Genomic DNA, 27,257 nt, shown 5'->3' on the forward strand with positions numbered 1-27,257 from the left:
AAGCAAACATAATGCTTCATCACAAGTTTATGACTGTATAAACCTGTTTTATATGTGCTATAATTTAATACGCAATGAAGCTTATTTATTTTTCCCCATTCGTAGTATTACTTTCTCACATATAATTCTAGAATTTTTAAGCAAACCTCAATACTTGATTTCTTATGGTTTTGTTAAGTGATAAATTCTATAAGATCTTTTGCATTCCTGAGAAATAAAGGAGCTCTTAGTATGAGCTATAGGGGCATTCCTGCCACCAAAACATTCTTGAAAGGCAGACATATTGTGTATGAGAAATCATTAATTCCTTTACAAAATTCTAGAAACCATTTTATTGACTTTTTGCAGTTTGACATGAGTATTGCAATTTTTAATATGTAGGAATAACTGGCCAGAAGCAATTCTATTTTTCATGCTGAGGTATTTAAAACCAGACATGTCCTCTCGTAGCTGCGTTTTAAAATTGATGTTTACTTACATGATTGAAGAAATACTGAAGCTGTTCATTTGCCAAGTTAATACACATCTGTTCATATCGGTTCACTGCAAAGTTTTCAAATCCAAAAATATCTAGTATACCTAAAAAAAAATCCAAAAATACACTTTGCAACCAACATTGATAATTTAAATGTAGGGAGGTGTTTTTAGTAGGTGGTATCACAAGAAATGCACATTCCCAATTACATTATTACTTTTCCCAAAAACAAAAGGGCAAAACATTCAAAACGGCAAAACACTGACTTTTCTTTTTATTCATTCATGGCATATGGACATCACTGGCTAGGACAGCATTTTTTAATCCATTCCTAATTGCCCTTAGGGCAACTTAGAATTAACCACATTGTGGGGGTCAGGAGTCACATGCAGGCCAGACTGGGTAAGGATGACAGGTTTTCTTCCCTGAAGGCCATTAGTGAGCCAAATGGGTTTTTACAACAATCAATAGCGATTATATGGCCAAAGTAGTTTAGTTTTGCATTCCAGACTTTCATTGAATACAAACATCACCATCTTTGAATTTGAACCATGGGGCATTTGAACCCATGTCCCAGAACATTAGCCTTGGGTTTGGGATTACTAGTCAAGTGACATTAATACGACACTACCATCTTCGCTCATGGCCAGGCAGATTTAACTGGTATTGACACATGCACCAGCAATTTTAGAAAGCATAGGACAATATTTCCACTATACAGTTTAACCCACCATGATTTAGAAATGAGAGACAGTATTACATACCTATCTCCTGGAGTTCTGTAGTACACACATCTTCCTTTGGAGCCAGAAGCTGGTTGACTTTGCTGACTATCCAACCAAACACTCGGCCATAAGCAACTTTAGCAATAGAGTCTCTGGCATCTGAAATCATATTCCAAACAGACATTAAAAAGAAACATAACCAATCGCCAGTGGTCCCAAATCATGGTCTGTACTTCCATTTCACTGATCAATGTGTTGATCTACAAGGATATTACAGATCCAACATAGAATTCAGAAACTTTTATTTATGCAGCTCTTTCATCGATTCTGAAGAAGGGTCACTGGACCTGAAATGTTAATTCTGCTTTCTCTCCACAGATGCTACCAGACCTGCTGAGATTTTCTAGCAATTTTTGTTTTTGTCTCTTGAACTCCTGAATTCTGCCTAAAACCTTCCACATTTCCCAACTCCCTATCCTCTTCAAAATTCAGCTCTTTGACTAAACCTTTTCTTACTGCCAGCCTCTTTGTTCACAGTTTTTAAAAAAAAATGTGACGCAACGTGAAAAAACCCTTCCATGTTAAAGTTACAACACTGATACATTTTCTGACGATGTTGAAAATTGCGCAGGTAAAAAGTAGGACAAATCCAACTTGCCAATTACCTCCCAATCAGTCTACTGTCAATCATCAGTAAAGTGATGGAAGGTGCCATCAAGCAGCACTTGCTCAGCAATGCCCAGTTTGGGTTATCCCAGGGCCACACAGCCCCTGACCTCAAACATCAAAGAACAAATTAAAGTCCAGAAGGGAGGTGAGAGAGTGACTGCTGCCAGTACGAAGGGTGTATATGACGGACTGTGGTGTCAATGAGTTCCAGCAAAACTGGAATCATTCTTGGTCAGTCATCTCATCTCCAGGAAATCTCTGCAGGAATTCCTCAGGGTAGTGTCCTAGGCCCAAACATTATCATCAGTGACCTTCCTCCATCATAAAAGGTCAGAAGTGGGGATGCTTGTTGATGATTGCACAATGTTCAGCACTATTCAGATATCCTTCAGAATCGGAGTCGTCACAGGTCCAAACGCAACAAAACCTGGACTTGGTTTGCACTGAACGTCTGCAAGTTCCCCTCCAAGCCACTCAACATCCTGATTTGGAAACAGATCGCCGTTCCTTCAGTGTCACTGGAACTCCATCTTTAATGGCAATGTAGATCTCCTTGGACTGCAGCCATTCAAAAGGGCTGCTCAGCAACACCTCAGGGGCAATTAATACTGGCCAAGCCAGTGACACCACAACCCATGAATGATTAAAAAGAAACACTACTTCTGAGTTTTCTGCCGAGCAGCAGGTAAACTCAGAGCTGAAAACTCCTGTGTGGCAGAGAGCCATCCCAGCTGGTACAGGGGCTGAACTTTATGCTGTTGGCATCAAACTGATCCACACCAGCTATCTGGCCAAATGACCTGTATGGAGTCAAAGCTTGGCACTTTTACAATTTTACTTTCCTATTGGAGCCATGAGCAATGGACTCTGATGGCAAAGCCTTCCAATTTCTTTCCATCACATGGCTGACCAGGAATCTCCCTCCTCTTACTGCCTACGATTAGCGCATGCAGGAACAATTTGCACTCCACCAGTCTGGCTGCATTATGGACACCTTCCTTACCCATGAAGCTTTCAGTAAGATGTGAACCCAGAGCTTCTGACATAGAGCAAGGGGCATTACCCAGTGCACCATAAGACCTCTATTCAACACAAAATACATGCAGCTGATGCAGAGGTTGCTGTTCTCTTGCTGCTGTAGTTATTTAAAACCTGCTACATTTCTTCTCTCAGTTCTGACAATAGATCAAGTGGAAATGTCAACTCTGCCTGACCTACTGGGTGCGTCCAGCATTTTGTTTTTAATGTCAGACTTCCAGCATCCACAGTTTGCTTTTGTTTTGTGATGCTGTGAAAATGACTTCAGTAAATGGTTGCAGTGCATTAAGACAGTACAATCCTTACCATGAAAAGTTGTAATGAGAATGGATGTGAAGTGGTAGACATGTCAATAAACTGAGCTGTTTGGTTAAGTAGGTTGGTGCCAGGTTTCTGGGATGTTGAGAGTTTAAATCAATCCCTTTACTTGATACTTAGGAGATAGGATAAAAAGAGGTAGGAGGTGGATTATTATTTGTGGCGTCCCCAGCTCACATTGAACACTGGCAAGTTCGTTGTCCAAAAAGGCATGGCAAGAGCCACAGCAAGAAAGACAGCTCCGCTGATGCTTATTTGCCAGTGAAAGAGTTGCTGAAGAGGATACAAAAGCAGCAATATTGTTTCATTTGGCTGCTTCCTAACACAAAGTGAACTCATCTGAGGACATTTCTTTCAACACAAGCCAATAACTGAATCTAGGTCCTTTTATCTTCTACATGGCTTACATTCTCCTTTGCTCAAAAGATTAAATAATTGAGTAGGAAGCAGCTTTTCAGAATTAAAAACTTATTCAGTAATCTAATTCAAGGATATTACCAGACTGTGTCATATCAAAATACCCACATTTAAACTGCAGTTTACTACAGCTGAAAACCCTGCCGAATGCTGCCAGTTTAAAACATTTGTTCCTACCTTCAGCTTGCTGCTTGCTGTGATACCGTTGAATGGATTCGCCTCGAGTTACTGCCATTGTGCAAATCAAGCACTTTAACAGTTCTTCCTCCTCAACACCAAACTGACCCTGTTGAATTTAATAATAGAGTATCATTCAGGATAGTCAGATCAAATAAAACAGGGATGAATTCTGCTCAGCATCAGCTGAATTGTTGAAGTCAGTACCAGTATATCCTGTTGCTCCTCTTCCTACCATGCTTCGACATATAAATTTATATCTGGTAAACATACATTCCTGTGTAATTCATACAATTCCATGTTAAATTGTTTTTTTTAAAACTTCTCTACCGAAATTACAAAATTGATACCATCAATTCATACCACTTGGCCACACAAGTACATATTTTCCACTTCAACACCCACTTCCCATGTTCCAGCAATAACTAGAGACTCCTACTTCTAGGTTTCCTTTCTTCAGCTGCCTTTGAAAACAATTGACTGAATTTGGAAATATTAATGTGATTTTTCATTCTAGTCCTGTCAGGATAATGCTTAGATTTGTGACCCTAAAATGACTGGTCTTCTAATCTCGGTACTTAACTTTTTTTTAAAAAACAGGAAGGTGGTCTAAGGGCACAGCAGGGGTGTGGGAAGTAGACAGAAGCTATCCTAGCCTTCTCCTGGCTAGCCACCTCCATAAAATTGAGCTTACCTAAAATTCTGAAGTCTAAACCCCACACCAAATCCCATTCACTCCATCAAACCTGCATTTGCTGACTACATTGTCTCCTAGTGTGGCAATCAACGTAATACTCCCCATTTTAAAATTCTTTGCTTTCAAATTGCTATCTGTCCTCACTTCGTAGCATCTTTAGACATTTCTCAAGTCTCCTGTAACCTTCCACTTTTCCAATTCCTTGTTTACACTGCTTTATGGTTATGGTCTTGTCTTCACCTCACAAATATTTTCATAGAATCCCTCCAGTGTGGGAAACAGGCTGCTAAGACTACAAGTCCACACTGACTCGGCAAAGAGCATCCCACCCAGACTCAACCCTCTCCTCTATCCCTGTAACCTTGCATTTCCCATGGCTAGCCCACCCAACCTACACATCCCTGGTCACTATGGCTATACTAAATTGCCCAATCTACTTAACCTACGCATCTTTGGACTGCAGGAGGAAACCCACGTGGACACTGGGAGAACGTACAAACTCCACACGGACAGTTGCTTGAGACTGGAATTGAACCCGGGTTCCTGGCATCATGAGGCAGCAGTGTTAAACACTGAGCTACCATTCCATAATTAGAATGCACTGCTTTGACAAACCTGTCCAAATGTTTCATATAGTTTTCTGACAGATGTTTTCAGATAATGCCCTTGTGAAGCATTTTGGAATATCTTACTATTTTAGATGGTGTATAAATAAAAGTTGTTCTGAAAGTATGATAGAAAGAAAAGGAAGGTTGATTTGTTTGCAAAGTGTTATTCAATTAGCCGTCAAACAGATGGATGCAGAAGCATCAACTGCCAATATTACTTTAGGAAAGGTTGAGAAAATTAAAAAACAAAAAAAAAAAATCAGCAAGTGCTGACTAGTCGCTTTGGTAAGGTCATTGTATTTTTGTTGTGTGTTTCTGATCATTGTCCTTGCCATGGCGCCAGTGAAGGGAGGGTAGATATTCATTACACTGAATGCATTCATACATTGTGTTCATTTGTGGATTGCTTTCAACAGCTCACTAGATAATGACAATGAAAACACTAAAGTTAAGGAAGGACACCTTGACTTTACAATGCAAAGAAAATAATAGAAGTTTACGGTTTCACAGAAATGGTATGCCAGTTAACTTATATTGAATACTCGGCTAATTTTATATTTTAAAAAACTAGCACGTTCCAGAGCCCATTTACATTTGTGAGGAAATAGGTAATTGTTTTGCTGTCCTATGAGAAATGTATCTTGCTTTAGAATAAGTAAAAAAATTGACAAAAACCTATATTACTTCTTTAATAACTGATTACTGATTCAGAGAATGGAGAGTGAAATTTAGTTAATGATTCAAAAGAAAAACACAGACCTTTGATGTACTGTTATCCTCTGTATTTATTGAGAGCAGGCAAATGAGACGGGCATTAAGAGCCTCCACCATGTGGATGAGCAAGTGATGTTTCTAATCAATACTGACATACTAAGGAGAATATTTCCTGATCAATGTGTTTTTAGTTCAGATTTTGTGGTCAGTTTTTATCTTTTTTATCAAAGTGAAGACAGAATTCAAGATTAGGCTGGAAAAAGGCAACATCCTGGTAGTTACGATGGAAATGGTAAGGGTTGTGGGACAGGGGATGAATGGTAAGATGGGGTGATCGACAGTGGGAAGTGTCACCATCTCTGGGCCTGAAGCTCCAGATTAGAGTCTCCTGTTATGACTTGTTGACCTTGGAAAATAGGTTGACTGTCTTTCTGAATTCTTTCAATATGCCAGGAATGCCTCCCAATCAGCCCTCCTGCAGATAGCAATGGCAAGCCACCTCAGTGCTTTGCCAGTAAGCATGGACCAATCCAGTGGATGTCCATGACCCAACCCTAGGAAACATGGCAGGAAAGACGACAGACAATAGAATGGGAAATAAGAGGGCAGGCATAGCTGAAGTATCCTTGGTAAAATGGTCAGAGTTCTGGAACTGGTTGTCACAGATTCTCCTGCTTTTCCCCCTTTTGTTGTTGCCTATGGCGGTAAAAGGCCATCCCTCAAAGTGAGTTTGGTAGCATGCAGCTGATGTCAATAAACCAGATACCAACTTTGGGTTGGGGGTGGTACAGCATGGTTCCTCTGGAATAGTCCAAGCAGCAGAAGCACTATTTGTAAATGGCAATTGTTTGCTTGACAATTTCCCTAAAGGCAGGTAGCTCCAAAGGTAAATTTGCTCTGAGAGATACTCTGAATGCAGTCACATCCTAACAAAAGTATGAATTAAAGGCAATGATGTGCAAGACATTGATTTCAATACAGAACAAAAGGATGAAGGATTCATAAAGCCGGCCCATTTCTGAAACAAAATGGAATTGTTGATTACGAAAGAACAAAGTTGCTGAGATAGGAACATTTTATAAGCTTCAATTTATAGCAATTCCATTCTTGATATTTCCAGATTTAACATACGTAAAAAAATCAGTTATTACTATTCTGTAAAAATCATCCTCACACGAGGGAAATTCAAATTCCTTTAGCTTCTTTGTTTTAATTCAGTTGAATTCCATATCAAATGTAAACTTACTGCTGCAGCTTTCAGCCATCCCTTTGACTGATCTGTTACTTTAAGGATTCCATTCTCTTGAGGCTCATAAATGATATTGCCCAATGACAGGATTCCTGCCAGTATTGTCATCATGTCGACCTGCTCCTATAATGAAAATGGTGAAGAAGAGTCAGATTATTTGTAAACTGACAAAATGGTACAAGATAACCACTTTCCACTACAAGCCAATGTGATGTTATATAGTCTGCTCTTAACCATGACAAGTTGTGGTACACATTGGCATTGGTTTAATTTTCATAGTAGTATAAAGCAGAGTGACATTAATCTTCTAAATGTTCTGTTATAGTCACTTTCAGTTTCAATAATAAATAAATGTATGCTTTTGGCATATCTATACTCTAAAACAAAACATAAATACACTCCAGCTCTATGTCAATTCATTGCTTTGGCAAATTGTGGAAATAAGAATTAGAATTTAAATAATCAAACAAATAATCCATATCAACATATTTTCTCTTTCTGCACAACCAACAAGGCGCTCTCTTGTGACAAATCACTTAAAAATTATAACTCCAGATAAAATGTTCTATGGGTGTGGATTGAGAGTGAGCAAGAGAACATTCAGTTCTCTCATCTCCCTTCAGTTCTTCTCACACAGTTACCCTTTGATATGAAGAGACCACTTATTTTGAGCATGTGCCCAATGGGGAGGAGAGCTTAAGCAAAATTTTAATGACTTAGCAGTTTCTGATAATTACATCTAAGTACATTAAGCACAATTAACAAAAACCATTGTTGACTAGTTTGCAAAGACATGTTGATATTTTGTGTACTTATGTCATGCTGTCACATGAAGGCCATTCTCAGTTTAAATATGCCTTGTTTTCACATTTGCACTAAAAGCTAGCCATTTGTGAGGTGAGTCAATGACCTGAACTAGCAATTGAGCGATAGGAAGATTCAATTACTCAGGGAGAAGAATTCTGACTGAAGACATCCTTTCTGGGCAAAACAAGGATTGTTCTGAAATAGAATTAGAATAAACACACACATTTGTCAGAATAGGTCATTAACAGGCTAACCATGTGCGCTTCCAAAATACACAAGTTACATCCATTATACAACCTGACAGTAGGATAGGACTGCATGTAGGTGCTCTTATATAGCAATTGTGAGATTGATAACCAATTGAATGATCTAATTTAAAGCATTGTCTTACGTGACAAGTTACTAGGATCAGCAAGTCTAGGGAACCACAGGCCTCTAGGATATTGCTGCTGGGTAATATGTTCAGTAACAGGAAGAAACGCAGAGAGTCTGTTGAAGGATGAACCATTTGGTAACGAGCTCACGGACACAGGCTCTCATCAAGAAACTGATGTGTGCATACATGCTATCACTTCGAGTGTTAATAATAGATTATTACTTAGTCAAAATTGTATCGACAGCTTTTTGGTCATACTATTGATTCTTAGTGTGTGGTAAGGATCTTCGAGTATAGCGGGATCGCTGTTTACAAATCTTAGATTTCTGTAACATTAAGACTACTTCTCAAATACAAAATCAGCTATAATCAAAATACCTGTTAATTCCATAAAACAAAGAACATTTTTGTCAGTCTTTATTTTAAATCACCTGATTTTTCTCTACTGTGCACACAGCAATGGGTGCCAACTCCATTCTTTCACTCATTCACATAGAGAAGACCATACTTTGAATTAGTCCCATAACTTGTGTATCTTGAAAGAAAGGCATATTTTGCTGATGCTTTTTGTCTTGCACTCATCAGGACATTTTGCAAGAATACCAATTCAAAAGGAAAAAAAAATTAGACAGCATGAACAGTGACTGCCAGTGGGTTAGCAACTAAGCCCATTTAGAATGGTCAGTCAGGTTCACAATGTGATGCACTTTCATCTATTGGAAGCTACATAGTATAGTACCCTGTTGTTTTATAAACAGGAGGAACAAAACAAACTGTTTCAACTCAACAAAATAGGTTCATTTCTCAAGGCAATGCCATGGCCAAATCGGAGTCAACCTACCTGGATTAATTTTAATTTTAAAAAGCCTTACAAGTTAGGTGTCAATCAGAATTAATGTGTACAATCTCCGATGGCAAAGATGCTACCAAACAAACAGAGTCAATGTGGCAACTGATTGACAATCTTCTCATGTAGTGTAACTATTTGTCTTCTCCCATGAACTGGTATTTTTATGAAATGTCTCAATGAGTACAAGCCAAAAAACTTTGAAATTATGTGCTTTTTCTCCCCCAAGTTCAACTTGACCAAATATAGATATTACAAGGCAAACTCACACCAGGGAAGATAATGTTGCCCATGGTGTCACTGGGTCAAAGTCCTGGAACTTACGCCATAACAGCACTGTGATTCTACTTACAGGAAACGGTCAGCATTGTTTGAAGGCCGTGACTCAACATGACCTTCTCAAGAGTAACAAGGATGGGCAACATTTGCTGCTTCATCCAATGATACCACATCCAATGAATGAATGAAAAGAAATACCGAGAATAACATCACAGATCTTGGATTTGGATACACCCAGTTTACTTGATCACCACATATATGTGCATTTTAACAACTGAATTACAGTTCAGAGGTTTTGGAAAATACAGCTATTTACCTGCTCTAAAAAGCCAACCATATCCAGGGCATTGCACACTTCATTATATTTCTTGCTCCATTGCTTGATGGTTTCCACTGCACCATATTTGTGATTTAAGTACCTAGAAAAGTTTTGGATTGTGGTATAATGGTAGGAAGGAAAGAAAGCAAAAATTACATATTATTTCCATGATTTGGAGATGTTGGTATTGGACTGGGGTGAACAAAGATAAGAATCACACAATACCACTAGCTTTCAGAGCGCTGCTCCTTCATCAGGTGGTTGTGGAGGATAAGATCCTAAGACCCACAATTTATAGCAAAAGTTTACAGTGTGATGTAACTGAAATTATATACTGAAAAAGACTTGGATTGGTTGTTATGAGACTTAAACTTTTGCAATAAATGCTGTCTTACGATTTTATACCCCACAACTACCTGCTGAAGGAGCAGCGATCCAAACTCTAGTGCTTCCAAATAAACCTGTTGGACTATAACCTCGTGTTGTGATTTTTAAAATTATTTCCATTTTGCATATTCTATTATCCACATAACAGTTCAAGCCAAAACAGAAATTACTGGAAAAGCTCAGCAGGCCTGTCGGCATTGATGGAGAGAAATCAGAGTTAACCCTTCAGGTGTGGTGACCCTTCCTCAGAACTAATGGTAGCTAGGAAAATGTTGGGTTTATCTACAGAAGTTAGGGAGGGGGCAGGAGGTAAGGTGTAAACGATAGGTGAGGGTAGAGCCCAGAGAGCCTGGACAGCAGCTAGACAGACAAAAGAGTGGATAATGATTTGGTTAGGCAAGTGAATAGCTGTTACTGGAGTCTGTTAGTGGCTAACAATGGGTGGTGTGTAGTAGCAGACTGTGAGGTAACAAGGCCTGGTGTGTGGGGGTTGGGTAAGAACATGGGAGAGTTCAAGCCCAAAAGTCATTGAACTCAATATTGAGTCTGGAAGGCTCAGGGTCCCCAAATGGAAAATGAGGTGCTGGACTTCAATGGAGCACTGCACCAAACCTGAGACAGAGATGTTGGCCAGGGAACAGGGTGGTGAATTGAAATGGCAGCAAACTGGAAGCTCAAGGTCTTTTTTGCAGAGTGCGAGTATTCTGTGAAGCAGTCACCCAGTCCATGTTTAGTTTCCCCAATGTACAGGAGACCTAGCTACCATCAGTTCTCAGGAGGGACCACTCAACCAGAAATATTAACTCTGATTTCTCTCCATAGATGTTGCTACACCTGTTGAGCTTTTCCAGCAATTTCTGCTTTTGTTTCCTGATTTACAGTATCCACAGTTTTTAAAAAAAAAATTGGTATAATGGAAGCCTTTTAATATACCTTTCACTGCAGCAATGTGCGTCTTTGAGAGTTCTATTAAAATAATAATCTACTTGACATTAAGACCAAATCTAAAACTGTGTGGCAAGCTATTAAAACAAAAATGTTACCTGTAAAACGTTGGGTCCAAGAGACCATAAACTTCCTGGTCAGCAGCAGATATTCCAGCAAACATATAGTAGAATATATGAAAGTTTCTCTCGCCTTCATCCTGATGTACAACCCGGGATTTCTCCAAGAGGTATTCATTGATTTTAGCACCTTTCACTGAATAAAGTGAAGCATGAAGTTATATATATTACAATCAATATCCAATTCATTAGAATTAGAAAATGACTATCTAATCTTAACTCTGGCTTTTAGAGGAACCCTAACCAGCCCAGTTCTTAGTCAATGTAATATCTATTGGGCAGGGATGATCGATGGTGGCACGGTGGCTCAGTGGCTAGCACGGTTGCCTCACAGCAGCAAGGTCCCAGGTTCGATTCCAGCCTCAGATGTGGAGTTTGTGCATTCTCTCAGGGTGCTCCGGTTTCCTCCCACAGTCCAAAGATGAGCAGGTCAGTTGAATTGCCCATAGTGTTAGGTGCATTAGTCAGAGTGAAATGGGTCTGGGTGGGTTACTCTTCGGAGGGTCAGTGTGGAATTGTTAGGCCGAAGGGCCTGTTTCCACACTGTAGGGAATCTAATCTAATCAAAAACACAACTGAAACAAAAATGTACAAGTTCAAAACAAAGAGGTGCAGAGGTACATTAAGTAGGGGAGGCTAAAAGTAGTGTCCATTTTTGGTGCATTTATTACATCAGTAAACTGCCAGGGGTTAATCTGGCTAAAATTTCAGAGCAATGGCAAGTTTCCACGTGGACATTGATTTACAGAGTTACCTATTGCCAAGTGCAGAAAACTCCCAGCCTGCATCCAGGCCAACTGATCAACCCGTCAATACCATATACAAGTGAGACAAGTGTTGCATGACCAAGCTATCATGGCGGAGGCAAGGGGTGAGACAAACCCTTTTTAAATTCATTCTCAGGGTGTTGCTCTCTTTGGCATTTACTGTGAATTTCCGGTCAGCCTGGGAACATGGGGGTGGACTCTCTTCTTGAAGTTACTGCTTGGCCATTTCTGATGGAAATTAAAAGACTCAACCATTTTGGATGTGAACACAGATCCAGTCTGGAATGGCTGGGAGTATTAAATTAACACAATAAAACAGTGCTGAAAATATTCCCCTTTCTGTTTTGATCTCAGGTTTCCAGCATCTGCATTTTTGGTTTTACGTCTGAGGACGCCTGTCAATCTAAAATAGAGTCAGAACGGAATACGTTCTAACCAAGTATCAGCTGTCATTTTTAGCTCAGATGCATAGGAGATAGATCGACATTTTTACCTGCAGTGTTGCGAAATCGCAGTTGAATGTATTTCCCAAATCTACTGCTATTATCATTCATCACAGTCTGGGCATTTCCAAAAGCTTCCAGAAGTGGATTCACCTACAGGAAGAAAGTTACATGTAAATTAAATTCTGAAATGATAACTGACCACTTGTTTCCTTCTCTATTCAATAGAAACAGATAGTTAGAGATACAGAGAGAGAGATGATGCTATTCTTTCAGCTTGTGCTCAGGTCCTCAACCTTCAGGTTTACAGATGGACAAACCAGTGCTGTGTTCAGGTTACCCTGTGGCTTCAGGTTTAGTTCAAGAGGGTTGTACAGTCAGAGACCACTGAACCTGAAGGTGCAATTGCTGCACGCATTGCTCCTGGCAGCTGTGCAGATGGGAGAGGTTGTGTTGGAGGACTCGTGGGGGGTAGTGGTGCCTGAGAGTCCTACTCCTACTCCTCGTCCTACAGGTTCTCTCCCTTTCTGCAATTCATCTCTCGCTCTCTTTTTCTATCACCCTGCACCCAAAGAGGAACCCTGATGTCCCCGGACTAGCAACCCAGAGGCCCAGGCTAATGCTTGGAGGGCATGGTTTCAATCAGTGAAATTTAGATTCTGTTCATAAAGTCTGAATGTAAAGCTGATCTCCCCAAACGATGATCACAGCAACTGTCAACAATTGATGATTAAATTTAGCAAGTTCACTTGTTTCCTTTAGGGAAGGAAATCCTCTATCCTTACCCACTCTAGCCAACATGCACCTCCAGGTCTACAGCAATGTGGGTGACTGTTGACTGCTCTCTGAAATAGCCTAACAAGCCACTTGGGAGTAATTAGGAATGAGCAACAAATGCTGACTTCACCAGGGACATCCCAATCCCACAAAAGATTAAAGGAAACTCAAAGCTGGGAGATAAGAAATCTTTGAAAACCACCCCACTTCTTCTACAGGTCCAGCACCATCTGTGCTGTCGCAATCTGCCCAGCCCACCTTACTTCCAATCACCCGCACTATCATCCTTCAAACACACTCAAGGCAAAGGCTACAGGTCATTCTGCTATAACATGTGTTTCATCAATGCGAATTGGCTGTAACGTGATTAACGAATAGGGGACACTCTTTCTAAAGCACAAACGTTTAAAGTGCACGTTGGCTATAATGTGACTGCATTGCGTGCTATTTTTATTGTATGATTTTATATAGCACTGGATTGCAACCATCGCTTTACAGAAGAACTGCCTATACATGTCAGATCTGGAATGGGCACCCAGCGTTTAGTTCAGGGCTTGAGCACCAAATCTAGTGGAAGTTAGTTTCATTGGCAAGGATATCTCAAAATTAAAAAAAAAGCTATAAATCAGTTCTGTAAACACACATTTTCTGTGAAAAAGCAGAAGATTAAAAAATATCCTTGTGAACACAATATCGAACATCCCAATCAAACAGACATTCAACTGTATTTAATTCTAACAAACAGAAGGCCACATTAGGACTTTAGGAAATTAGCAGACAGAATCTGCACTGACAGTTTTTAAAAATTAGCATACAATTTTTTCTTTCACGTCAGCAGCAAAAACATTGGCTGTCAGCCTTTAATTGAAGAAATGCATTGTCTATAAAAATAGCACAAAGAGAAAGTAAAACTGTAATCTGGTTATTTTTAATTGAGCTTCATTCCATGAAGCAAATAAAAGGTCTGGGGTGGAAATCCAAAGTTTGAAGGTCTGCCAATAAAGGCAGCATGAGTCATTTGCACAACTCAGAAGACGAGCGTTATTCATACAACGTAATAACCTCAACCACATTAACAGTTTGTTCTTTTCCCTGATGAAATACTGGCTTCTTGTAATCTCAGAATAAGATCACATGGAACAGGAGGAAGCAATTCTACTTAGCTAGCCTTTGTTCATTGCTCCTTCGGAAGTTACTACTGGAAACAGTTTCCAGCGCTCTTTAAATGTAGTGCATTTCAGATCACAGCAAAACTCTCCCTTCATGGCTCCTGGAGCCAAAAACTTACACGTGTCCTTTGTCATCATCCCTTCTAGAACTGAAGACATTAAACAACCACACCATTGAGCATCCCTGTCAAATCTACTAGCTGCTGTAAAAAGTACAATCTCACATAATCTCTGCAAGTAACTGCGTCACTGCACTCGAAACATTAACTCTTTTCTCCCCAAAGATGCAGCCAGACCTGCTGAGTTACTTCAGAAAATTCTACTTTTTTCTGTCTCTAATTCCATTTTAGATAATATTGGCCTTGACAGTCTTTTTATTCATGCAGTCTCTTCAATACGTAAACAAATTTGAAGATCACAATATTTATTGTATTCCTTCATCAAACATCTTTTGAAAATCCACATACGTATCAATTATGCTATCAACAACACTTAGTTTATTAAAGACCTCAATCAAGGCTGTCAAGTACAATCAGCACTAACCAAATGCCTGTTTACATTTGTTAAACCATTTTCTTTGAAATGACACTTCCCGTTTCCCTAGATTGTCCCCAACAGTGTTGCCAACTTGCCAGGAGTTACCAGATTTACTCCTTTTCCATTTTTCTTAAACAGTCGCAAACCTTTAGTGCTCTGGTACTTTGCCCATACCCAAAGAGGATTGGAAGATGGAAGTTAGTGTCTCAGAAATTTTCACCCTCCCTCAGTAACCTTCACATGCTTGCCATCCACCTTGAGCTTCAGAGGCCTCCATTTTACAGCGGGAGTTAGGACCAGAGGGCTGCTGGGAAAAGGAAATTAATAGTTTAAAAGTTTACCCCGTGTAGAGGCGGAGCACATGCTGAGCAGGAGCCTACATGGGAAGTCTGTGTAAGTAAGGTAATATATTTGCGGGGTTGCTTTACCTGAAACATTACTCAGGTGGCATCTCCTACCCATTGTCCTCCTCTTTTGTGTGCTGGATTGGTAAGTTACTAGTCTCTCTCTCTCTCATAGTCTCTTTGGGAATTAGAACAGTGGGAATAGCAGTTAGGGCAATTGAATGCTCCTCCTGTAGAATGTGGGAGGTGAGGGTCACTACTAGTGTCCTTGCTGACTTCATCTGCAAAATGTGCACCCAACTTCAGCTCCACCGAAACCACATTAGGGACCTGGAGCTGGATGAACTTTGGATCATTTGGGAGGCAGAGGGGGTTGACAGGAGTTACAGGGAGGCAGTCACACCTCAAGGGAAGGAAAAAGGCAGATGGGTTGCAGTCAGGGGACAGAAAGGGAACCAGTAGACACTGCGGCAGACAATGCCCCTGTGGCTGTTCCCCTCAATAACAAATATACAGCTTTGGATATGGTTCGGGGGAAACGTCTTAGCAGGGCTAAGTCATGGGGTACAGGTCTCTGGCACAGAGTCTGTCCCTGTTGCTCAGAAGGGAAAGGGGGGGAGGAGCAAAGCATTAGTCATTTGGGAACTCTGTAGTTAGGGGGACAGATAGGAGATTCAGTGGGAACGAGAGAGACTCACGTTCGGTGTATTGCTTCCCAGGTGCCAGAGTTCGTAATGTCTTGGTTTGTGATTTTAGGATCCTTAAAGGGGGAGGGAGGCAGCCCCAAGTTGTGGTCCACATAGGCACCAACGACATAGGTAGGAAAAGGGATGGTGATTTAAGGCAGAAATTCAGGGAGCTAGGATGGAAACTTAGAGCTAGAACAAACCATTGTTATCTCTGGTTTGCTACAGCGAGGAACAGGGAGAGAGAGGAGTTGAACACGTGGCTACAGGGATGGTTCAGGGACGGAGGGAATCAAATACCTGGAGAAATGGGGCTCATTGCGGTGTAGGTGATACCTCTACAAATCAACCAGAGGGATACCAATATCATGGGGGGGGGGGGGAGACATTTGCTAATGCTCTTCAGGAGGGTTTAAACTAATTCAGCAGGGGGGTGGGAACCTGACTTGTAGCTCCAGTGTAAAGAAGTTGCGAGTAGTGAGGTCAGAAATAAGGTTTCAAAGGTCACAACAGTGCACCGGCAAGCAGGAAGGTGGTTTGAAGTGCGTCTACTTCAATGCCAGGACCATCCGGAATAAGGTGAGTGAACTTGCAGTATGGGTTGGTAGCTGGGACTTCGATGTTGTGGTCATTTCAGGGCCATGGACAGAACAGGAATGGTTGTTGCAGATTCCAGGATTTAGATCCTTCAGTAAGAAGCGGCACGGTGGCACAGTGGTTAGCACTGCTGCCTCATAGCGCCTGAGACCCAGGTTCAATTCCCGCCTCAGGCGACTGTGTGGAGTTTGCACATTCTCCCAGTGTCTGCGTGGGTTTCCTCTGGGTGCTCCGGTTTCCTCCCACAGTCCAAAGATGTGCAGGTCAGGTGAATTGGCCATGCTAAATTGCCCGTAGTGTTAGGTAAGGGGTAAATGTAGGGGTATGGTGGGTTGCGCTTCGGCGGGTCGGTGTGGACTTGTTGGGCTGAAGGGCCTGTTTCCACACTGTAATCTAATCTAATCTGAAAAACAGGGAGGTGGTAAAAGAGATGGAGGTGTGGCATTGTTAGTAAAGGACATTTGATGAGGACTCATCTACTGAAGTAGTGTGGGCTGAGGTTAAAAACAGAAAAGGAGGTCACCCTGTTGGGAGTTTTCTATAGGCCTCAGAAAAGTTCCAGTGATGTCGTGCAAAGGATTGCAAAGATGAATCTGGGTAGGAGCGAAAGGAACAGAGTAGTTGTTATGGGGGACTTTAACTTTCCAAATATTGACTGGACATGCTGTAGTTCGAGAACATGGGTTAGTTTTTGTCCAATGTGTGCAGGAGTTTCCTGACAAAGTATGTAGATAAGTCAACAAGAGGTGAGGCCACATTGCATTTGGTATTGGGTAATGAAGCAGGCCAGGTGTTAGATTTGGAGGTAGGAGGGCACTTAAGTGATCGTGACTCCAATTCGGTTACATTTACTTTAGCGGTGGAAATGAATAGGTATGTATCGCAGGGCAAGAGAGTTATAGCTGGTGGAAAGGCAATTATGATGCAATTAGGCAAGATATTGGATGCATAGGATGGGGAAGGAAACTGCAGGGGATGAGCAAGTTGAAATGTGGAGTTTATTCAAGGAATAGCAACTGTGTGTCCTTGATAATATGCACCAGTCAGGCAGGGAGGAAGTGGTTGAGCGAGCGAATCGTGGTTTACTAAAGAAGTTGAATCTCTTGGCAAGAGGAAGGTGGCGGCTTATGGCAGGATGAGATGTGAAAGTTCAGTTAGAGATCTTGACAGTTATAAGTTAGCCACGAAGGGCCCAAAGAGAGCTGAGAATAGCCAGGAGAGGACATGAGAAGTCTTTAGCAGGTAGGATCAAGGAGAACACTAAAGCTTTCTATAGGTATGTCAGGAATAAAAAAAATGGCTAGAGTAGATTATGGCCAGTCAAGGACAGTACAGTAGTGGGAGGTTGTACATGGGGTCCAAGGAGCTAGGAGGGGTGCGAAGTGAATATTTTTCATCAGTATTCACACTGGAAAAAGATAATATTAGCAAGGAGAGAACGGAGATACAGGCTACTAGATTAGACGGGGTTGAGGTTCACAAGGAGGTGGTGTTAGCAATTCTGGGAAGTGTGAAAATATATATGTCCTCTGGGCCAGATGGGATTTATCCTAGGATTCTCTGGGAAGCCAGAGAGGAAATTGCAGAAACTTTGACTTTGATCTTTATGTCGTCATTGTCTACAGAAATAATGCCAGAAGACTGGAAGACAGCAAATGTTGTCCCCTTGTTCAAGAAGGGAAGCAGAGACAACCCTGGTAATTATAGACTAGTGAGCATAACTTTGGTTGTGAGTAAAGTGTTGGAAAGATTATAAGAGATAGGATTTATAATCATCTAGAGAGGAATAATTTGATTAGGGATAGTCAACATGGTTTTGTGAAGGGTAGGTCATGCCTCACAAATGTCATTGAGTTATTTGAGAAGGTGACCAAACAGGTGAATGAGGGTAAAATGGTTGATGTGGTGTATTTGGATTTCAGTAAAGTGTTTGATAAGGTTCCCCACAGTAGGCTATTGCAGAAAATATGGAGGTATGGGATTGAGGGTTTGGATCAGAAATTGGCTAGCTGAAAGGAGACAGGATGGTGGTTGATGGGAAATGTTCATCCTGGAGTTGAGTTACTAGTGATGCACCACAAGGATCTGTTTTGGGGCCACTGCCGTTTGTCATTTTTATAAATTACTTGGATAAGGACATAGAAGGATGACACTAAGGTCGTTGGAGTTGTGGACAGTATCAAAGAAGTTACAGAGGGACATAGATAAGCTGCAGAGCTAGGCTGAGAGATGGCATGATATTTCATGTGGAAAAGTCTGAGGTGATTCACTTTGGAAGGAGCAACAGGAATACAGAGTACTGGACTAATGGTAAGATCTTGGCAGTTTTAATGAGCAGAGTGATCTCGGTGTCCACGTACATAGATCCCTGAAAGCTGACACCCAGATTGATAGGGTTGTTAAGAGGCATATGGTGTGTTAGTTTTTTAAAAAAATCGGTAGAGGGACAGAGTTTCAGAGCCACGAGGTCACATTGCAGCTGTACAAAACACTGGTGAGGCCACACTTGGGAGTACTGCGTACAGCTCTAGTCACTGCATTATAGGAAGGATATGGAAGCATTGGAAATGGTTCAGAAGAGATTTACTAGGATGTTGCCTGATATGGAGGGAAGGTCTTTTGAGGACAGGCTGAGGGACTTGAGGCTGTTTTTGATAGAGAGAAGAAGGTTGAGAGGTGACTTAATAGAGACATATATGAGGGTTAGATAGGGTGGACAGTGAGAGCCTTTCTCCTCAGATGGTGATGGCTAGCACGAGGGGACATAGCTTTAAATTGAGGAATGATAGATCTAGGACAGAGGTAAGAGGTAGTTTCTTTATTCAGTCGTCAGAGGGAATGCCCTGCCTGCAACAGTAATAGACTCACTAACTTTAAGGGCATTTACATGGTCATTGGATAAACATAATGATGATAATGGAATTAGTGATTTTTGAGAAGATTTGTAGCTCAGGTTGATGATAAAGGTAGCTCACTGAGCTTGAAGGTTTGTTTTTAGACGTTTCATCACTATACTGGGTAACATCAGTGAGTCACTAACTTTAAGGGCATTTACATGGTCATTGGATAAACATATTGATGATAATGGAATTAGTGATTTTTGAGAAGATTTGTAGCTCAGGTTGATGATAAAAGTTAGCTCACTGAGCTTGAAGGTTTGTTTTTAGACGTTTCATCACTATACTGGGTAACATCAGTGAGAGTCTCCAATGAAGCGCTGATGGTACGTCCTGCCTTTCTCTTGTTAGGTCTTGATTTCAAGGTGGGTGATGTCATTTCCTGTTTTTTTTTTATAAACAGGAAGGCAGATAGGATCTAAATTGATGGATGTATTGATGGAGTTCTGGTTAGAATGCCATGTCTCGACACATTCTCATCCATATCTTTGTTTCACCGGTCCTAGGAGGTGTCTGTTGTCCCAGTCGAACTGGTATGTATAGAAACTAGTAATAGTGAGTTGCGTCTTTTGATGGCCAGCTGGTGTTAATGTATCCTGGTAGCACATTGCCTGCTAGTTTGTCCGATGTAGTATTTTTTCTTTTACAGTCCTTGCATGGTAACATGGTAGCATCTAATGGATCCAGTAGCTGTTTAAGGGTGTTGATAGGTTTGTGAGCTACCATGATGCCAAGGGGTCTAAGTAGTCTGAAGTCATTTCTGCTTTGTCTTTGATGTAAGGTAATGTGGCTATAGTTTTTGATTGCATTGTATCTGCTTGTTTTGGGTTTGTTTCTGAGGTAATCGGCGGATTGTGTTTATTGGGTACTCATTTTTCTTGAAAACGTTGTTTCAATTTTTTCTTCTGTTTTTTGTAGTTCTTGGGTGCTGTCGTGTGATGTAGCTCATTGAAATAATATCTTGATGCAGCTCCATTTATGGGTGTTGGGATGATTGCTCAGAAACAAACCAAAACATGCAGACAAATGCCTCCGAAAACTATAGCCACACTACCTTATATCAGAAATTACTTCCAGACTATTCAGACCCCTTGGCATCATGGTAGCCCACAAACCTATCAACATATTTAAACAGCGACTAATTAACCTAAAGCATCCATTAGATACTACTGGGAAAACTAATGTCATTTACAAAATACCATGCAAGAACTGTAAAAAACAAACACTACATCGGACAAACTAGCAGGAAACTTGCCACCAGGACACACAAACATCAACTGGCTACTAAAAGACATGACCCACTATCACTAGTTTCCATACATACAAAGAAGGACACCACTTTGACTGGGACAACACACACATCCTAGGACAGCTGAAACAGACACGCATGAGAATGCTTAGAGGCATGGCATTCTAACCAGAACTCCATCAATAAACACATCAATTTAGATCCTATCTACTTTCCCTTGAAAAGGAATAAAAAGAACCAGAAATGACATCAGCCACCTTAAGAAACCAAGACCTATAAATAAAGAGGCAGGACATATAACCAGCACTTCACCGGAGACTCTCATTGATGTTACATCCGAAAACAAACCTTCAAGTTCAGTGAGCTAACCTAAATACTTACAATAATGGAATAGTGCAGGTTAGATGGGCTTCAGATTGGTTTCATAGGTTAGCGCAAGATCCAGGGTCGAAGGGCCTGTTCTGTGCTGTAATGTCCTATCTGTGCCAAGAGACCTTTCATTTAGACTAATGCAAAATCATTTAAATTATCTTCCTGACTCATTTAGCAGAAAAGATTAACAGTTCACAAAGAGAAATCTGAAAAGTCTTCTACAGGCATATAAACAGTAAAAAGGTGGTTAAAAAGGATAAATACAGTGACTGGACACCAAAAAGGGGAATTACACATGGAGGCAAGGGCATGGCTGAGGCATTAAATAAAAACTTTACATCTGTCTGTACAGGAGAGGAGGATGTGGCCCAGATCATGGTGACAGAGGAGGAACTCTGCCACTAAAAAGTGGTCAAAACTATTAAGGAAGTAGGTTTGGATCAATGTTTGGCACAGAGATGGGGTGAGATGCAAAGAATTTTAAGGAAGTGAGGGTAGAAATTGCTGAGGTACTGGGCACAATCTTTCAGTCTTCCCTGGACTTTGTGCAAGTGCCAGATAACTGGAGAATTGTAAACCTTACAGCCTTGGTCAAAAAAGGTCAAGACAACTCAGCAATTAGAAACCATTATTTTAACTTCAGTGGTAGGGAAGATTAAAGAAACAACTAGTTAGGATAGATTATTATACATATGGAAAAATGGCAATTAGGAAGAGTCATCATTGATTTCTAAGGGGAATATTGTGTTTAACTGTCAAAGGTTTTCGTAGAGGTAACTGACAGGCTCAATTAGGGCAATGCTGTTAATGCAGTGTACATGAATTTCCAGAAGACATCTTATACAGTTCCGTGAGGAAAGTGATAAATCATGGTCTAGGAGGGGCAGTAGCAACATTGGCTCAGTGATGGAAACCAGAGAATTGGGTAATGAACACTTTTTGGTTTGGAGGAAGGTTTATAGTGGAGTTCTCCAAGTGTTGATATTTAGACCCTTGCTTTTCTTGATATTAATGATCTGGGCCTTGGCGTAGAGGAGACAATTCCAAAGTTTGGGGATGACATGAAACTTGGAAGAATTAAATACAGAGAGGACAGCAGTGTGGAACTCCAAAAAGAACACTGACAAGTCAGTGGAGTGGACAAAAGAGGTATAATAGAGAGAAGTGAGAGGTGGTGCACTTTGGTAGGAAGAATATTGACAAACAGAGGTATAATTCTAATGAGAATTCAGGAGTGGGGATACTGAACGTATATGTGCACAGATCATTGAAAGATGGCTTTATTAATAGTGGAATAGAATACAGGAAAGTGATGTTGGAAGTGTATAAGGCACTTAATAGACCTCATTTGGAGTATCGTAAGTGGGCGGCACGGTGGCACAGTGGTTAGCACTGCTGCCTCACAGCGCCAGAGACCCGGGTTCAATTCCCGACTCAGGCGACTGACTGTGTGGAGTTTGCACATTCTCCCCGTGTCTGCGTGGGTTTCCTCCGGGTGCTCCGGTTTCCTCCCACAGTCCAATGTGCAGGTCAGGTGAATTGGCCATGCTAAATTGCCCGTAGTGTTAGGTAAAAGGGGTAAATGTAGGGGAATGGGTGGGTTACGCTTCGGTGGGTCGGTGTGGACTTGTTGGGCCTGTTTCCACACTGTAAATCATCTAATCTAAAGTTGTTGGTGCAGTATTATAGGAAAGATGTGAACACATTAGAGAAAGTGCAGAAAAGACTTACAAGAATGAGAAACTTAGGTTAGGAGGCGAATAACACAGAACAGTATAACACAGGACCATGCCCTTTGGCCCACCATGTCTGTGCTGACCATGATGCTATTCTAAATTAATCCCATCTGCGTGCAATGGCCCATATCCCTGTATTCCCTGTCTGTTCATGTACCCAACTAAATGCTTCTTAAAAATGTATCTGCTTTCTTTACCTCCCCTGGCAGCACGTTCCAGATACCTATTACACCCTGTGTAAAAAGCATTTCTCGCACACCCTTTAAATTCCCCCCCCTGTAAACTGAAGAAATTGGGACAGTTCTCCTTGGAGAGAAGGCAGCTAGGAGGAGATTTGATAGAGGGTTTTAAAATCCTGAGCCAGCTGGATAGAGTAAGTAGGGAGAAGCTGTTCCCGCTCATAACGAAACAAGGAGGGCACAGATTTAAAGTGATATGCAAAACAGGCAAGAGTGATGCGAGGAAAACTATGGGGTGCAATGCTTGGAACTGTGGTGGCCTCCTTCTGCACTGTAACATTTCTATGAACCTGTGATTATTTTTATCTCTTTGACATCTTAACAGCCGGGCAGTTGGTGAGGTTGGGAGGAAGCAGGGTGAATACATAGGAATTATAATAAGGTCATCCTAGGAGAGGCAGTGTTGTGCCCATGCAGAGGCGATTAACAGAATCACCGGATTCCTACTCCTAGCAGGAATCTATTCAGCCCATCCTGTCTGAACCACTTCTCAGATTGAGCAATAGGACGAGGTGTTATTTTCCTCCCTTTTCCCATAACCCTGCACATTGTTGTTATTTATTTTGTTAACTATGGCCTCCTGAATGCCTCAGTTGAAATGCCCATCACCATACTTCCGGGAGTGCATTCTAGACCACAACTACCAGCTTTCGGAAACAATTTTTCTCACAAAAGATTTTTCATTTTCAAAATAGAATGTAATGTCTACACCCTCTCATTTTTATCAAATCTCCTCCTGGCCTTCTCTACAATGAAAACAGTCTGAATTATTTCAATCCAGACTAAAACTTTTCATCTCTGGAACCATTCTTGTTGACCTCTTCTGTGTTTTCTGCAATGCATTCCCATCCTTTAAAATGTAGTATCCAGAATTGTACACAATACCCCAGCGAAAGGCTAACTAGTGCCTTATACAGGTTCAGGATCAACTCCTTGGCTCCTGTATTCTACATCCCAATTAATAAAGATAAGGATACTGTATAGTTTATTAACGGTTAACTTTATCTTACACCCTTTTGGGCAGCATCTTTGGTTTTGTTCTGTATCTCCAGGTTTTTCCGACCAAAACGCATCACCTACACTACCCCACAATGAATCGTATCTGCCACACATCCACTTACTCCACAAGTTTTTCAATACTCTTTTATACCATCTTGCTTACAGTTTACAATGCTCTCAAGCTTTGCATTATCAACGAACTTGGAAATTTTTCTCTGCAGGCCAAAATCACTTATTTATTTATTTATTAGGAAAAGCAGGGGTCCCCTGGAGAACTTTTCCTACAAACCTTCCAATAGTCCAAAAAAAAATTAACCAATCATTGAGAGAAAAAGCAGAGTTAACGTCTTGAGTCCAGATCCATTTTTCAGAACTGCTCTGAGTTCTGATGAAGGGTCACTGGACTTGAGATACTCGCACAGTTTTTCTTTCAACAGCTGCTGTTGGTTTCTCCAGCACTCTGTTTTAGTTTCAGATTTTCAGCATCTGCAGTTCTGTGTTAAGTTTCGTGCTCCATTACCCATTACTACCAGCTACCCACAATTATGATGGTATGATTAATTTGTATTATACTAAATCCACATTGATTCTTGGCTAACCTTCTGCTTAGATTTACTTCATAACAAAACAGATTGTCTAAGGAACCTAAAACATTTCTACCCTTCTGTTTCACTTTGCCAGAAGTTTTTAAAAAGCTGCAAATCTCCTTATAGCATTAGTGTCTTGCTCAACATGTTTTTTAAAAAAAAAAATTGAGATTAAAATTCTGGAAATACTTTGTAGAGCAAACTGCCTTCATGGAGACATGATGGAATTTCAGGTGTGGTAAAAATGTTCGCACCCTAGCTGTGAACTTGTTTGTTCAGTTCAGAGATGTTGTCTGACATGCTCAAGTATCTTGCACTGCTGGAACACTGAATGAAGTTGGTCCAGGGTGTGGAATATGGCTAAATTAATACTTTGGAGTTTACTTACAGGGCAGGAGGAGAGAGCAATGTGAAAGGGAGAAATTGTTTAATGACTCACTCCACACACTCAAACACATTATAATTCCTCTTGGTTATTCGGCTACTTAGCAGATGGATATCAAGACTTGATCATCTGTCTAGATATTAACACTGGCCAAAGACTTCAGTGAGCTCTGGGCCTTGGTCATGTTGTTGCAGCACCGCAGAGCTAGTTTGCTCTGCATTTGACTCATACATTTCTTCTTCAGCTTCGAGTGAGGACTGCATTATTTATAGTTGGGCTTTTTAGGTGTTTACATGCAACATTGTAACATTAAATGTGGGCCTCAGTAAATATAACAAAAGTAGTAAAGTTTGCTTACAGTGAGTGACTGATATACAAATATTCATGTGGTGCACCCAATCAGGAAATTTTTGATCACTAAACATGAACATGTTATGTCCTGTCCACATAACCGCATATGATAATATTTGCAAGCGTTAAGGTTGGCCTCGTCTTTGCTCAGAGCTACACCAGCAGCACTAGTGATAGAAGCTCAAACAAACAATCAAGAATTTACCCAGTTAAAAATCACATAACACCAGGTTATAGTCCAACAGGTTTAATTGGAAGCACATTAGCTTTCGGAGCGTCGGTCCTTCATCAGGTGGTAGTGACTACCACCTAATGAAGGAGCGATGCTCCGAAAGCTAATGTGCTGCCAATTAAACCTGTTGTTGTGTGATTTTTAATTTTGTACACTCCAGTCCAATACCGGCATCTCCAAATCAAGAGTTTACCCAAGAGTGAAAAAAGTGAGGGTAGGGAAGACAGAAAAGGCAAGCTGGGGGAGGCATTTGCCAGAGCAGAAGCAGGAGGAATTTTGATTGCACAAATAACATATGAAAATGCACGGATAATAACAGTAATAACGGTTACGTTGTTTGACAACACCAAGCCATTGCACACATGCGCACGCACACAATGTTAACTAAAAAAAACCCACTGATCATTTCTGACTGTGCATGCATATTATGAAACACGTTTTTGAAATTTAGAAATTCTCATTTGTTTTGCTGTATTTTTCTGTGATCCTGCATACCATTTCATTCAAATTAGTTATAGAAGAGATGTAGAGAATGCATGTGCTGCTTGGTGTCACTATGTGCAGTCATATCCTACCTAGAACTAGTAGCCTGCAAAAACATGAGCTCTGTGTACACACTGTTTACCACCATCCAAACTTTGAAGTCCCATTAATAAAAACAGATGTGGAACCAAAATTCTTTGCTTAAAAGCATCCTGGATTTTCCCAGCCAGCAGCAAAGCCTGGAGGAAAGCTGGCCATAAAAGACCTAGTGACATCATTAAGGCGGCTAAGCAAGCAAACTGAAAAAGTCTCTCAAAACCAAACCGGGAATTAACAAGTTCGTCACAGTTTGAAAAATAATTTCCAAAAAAGCAAAATAAAGAACATGTTAGCACATCATTAAAAACATTAATTTTTAATACTAAAACTTTTAAAGAAGTTTTTAAGCACACAATGGAGAAATTTGGAATTCCACAAGCATAAAAAATTAATTTTCCAGGGGCAAAGCAAATGTTCAGTTATAATTATGAACATATATATTTTTTTAAAAAGTGTGCTATCTCATTCAAAAAAACGTTTTCAAGGCTTTTGCAGAGAGACTAATAGTATAAACAATTGGGGCTCATTCCAAATTAGTGATTCGTTATTGGTGCCCATCTATAAAGACTTCAATAATGTACCGCGTGGAGCGCACGAAAGTCATTGACAGCAACTTTCTATGTTTAACTGCTTGTTTGCAGACTTCAGAAGTTCCTGTCAGTTGCATAAAGTAATAACAGCAAATGCTGATAGTTTTTCAGTCATTACAACTGGAAAATCTGTAAAATGTCCTTCAGATATAACTCCACTAATACATAAATGTTTAATTGTGCAAGTACCAAAATTACTTTGAATGAGAAAAAGGCCTCAAGTAACAAAATAATTTTGTAAAGACGCTGAATTTTTTTTTAAAGTCCAACAAGGCTGAGAGTGAATTTTAAAATTATAATCCAAACCATACAGATCATGATAATCTATTGAAAATACAGACATGCTAGCCTTACAATAAGATTCACAATACTAGTTTTTCCAGTTTTCTGCATTCTTGCTAAAGTATTTCAGCTCAAGAATTCTGTCCAATGTCGTGGGCCTATGGCCAACAAGGAAAAAGAATCTCAGCCTCACATGACCACATCTTCATTCAATGCTAACAGTGTCATATGACGGTAATCAGAGATCAAAGGAAGACAGGAACTCAGACA

The 27,257-nt window shown here is 40.6% G+C and overlaps 1 protein-coding gene across 2 annotated transcripts in view; it reads right to left on the reverse strand.

The window, feature by feature from the left end:
- LOC122548471 (myosin-IIIb) overlaps window positions 1-27,257 on the reverse strand; it is a 176,406-nt gene that overhangs the window by 71,423 nt on the left and 77,726 nt on the right. For both annotated transcript variants that reach the window (XM_043687195.1, XM_043687186.1), the window contains exons 5-11: window positions 12,427-12,529; window positions 11,146-11,302; window positions 9,713-9,815; window positions 7,085-7,210; window positions 3,820-3,928; window positions 1,240-1,359; window positions 479-579 (exon numbers count right to left, since the gene is read on the reverse strand). In XM_043687195.1, the coding sequence (XP_043543130.1) occupies window positions 479-579; window positions 1,240-1,359; window positions 3,820-3,928; window positions 7,085-7,210; window positions 9,713-9,815; window positions 11,146-11,302; window positions 12,427-12,529 (819 nt within the window). The remainder of the gene's footprint in view (window positions 1-478; window positions 580-1,239; window positions 1,360-3,819; window positions 3,929-7,084; window positions 7,211-9,712; window positions 9,816-11,145; window positions 11,303-12,426; window positions 12,530-27,257) is intronic.

This window comes from Chiloscyllium plagiosum, chromosome 1 (genome assembly GCF_004010195.1).
Source record: "Chiloscyllium plagiosum isolate BGI_BamShark_2017 chromosome 1, ASM401019v2, whole genome shotgun sequence".
In the NCBI taxonomy this organism is placed as follows: domain Eukaryota; kingdom Metazoa; phylum Chordata; class Chondrichthyes; order Orectolobiformes; family Hemiscylliidae; genus Chiloscyllium; species Chiloscyllium plagiosum.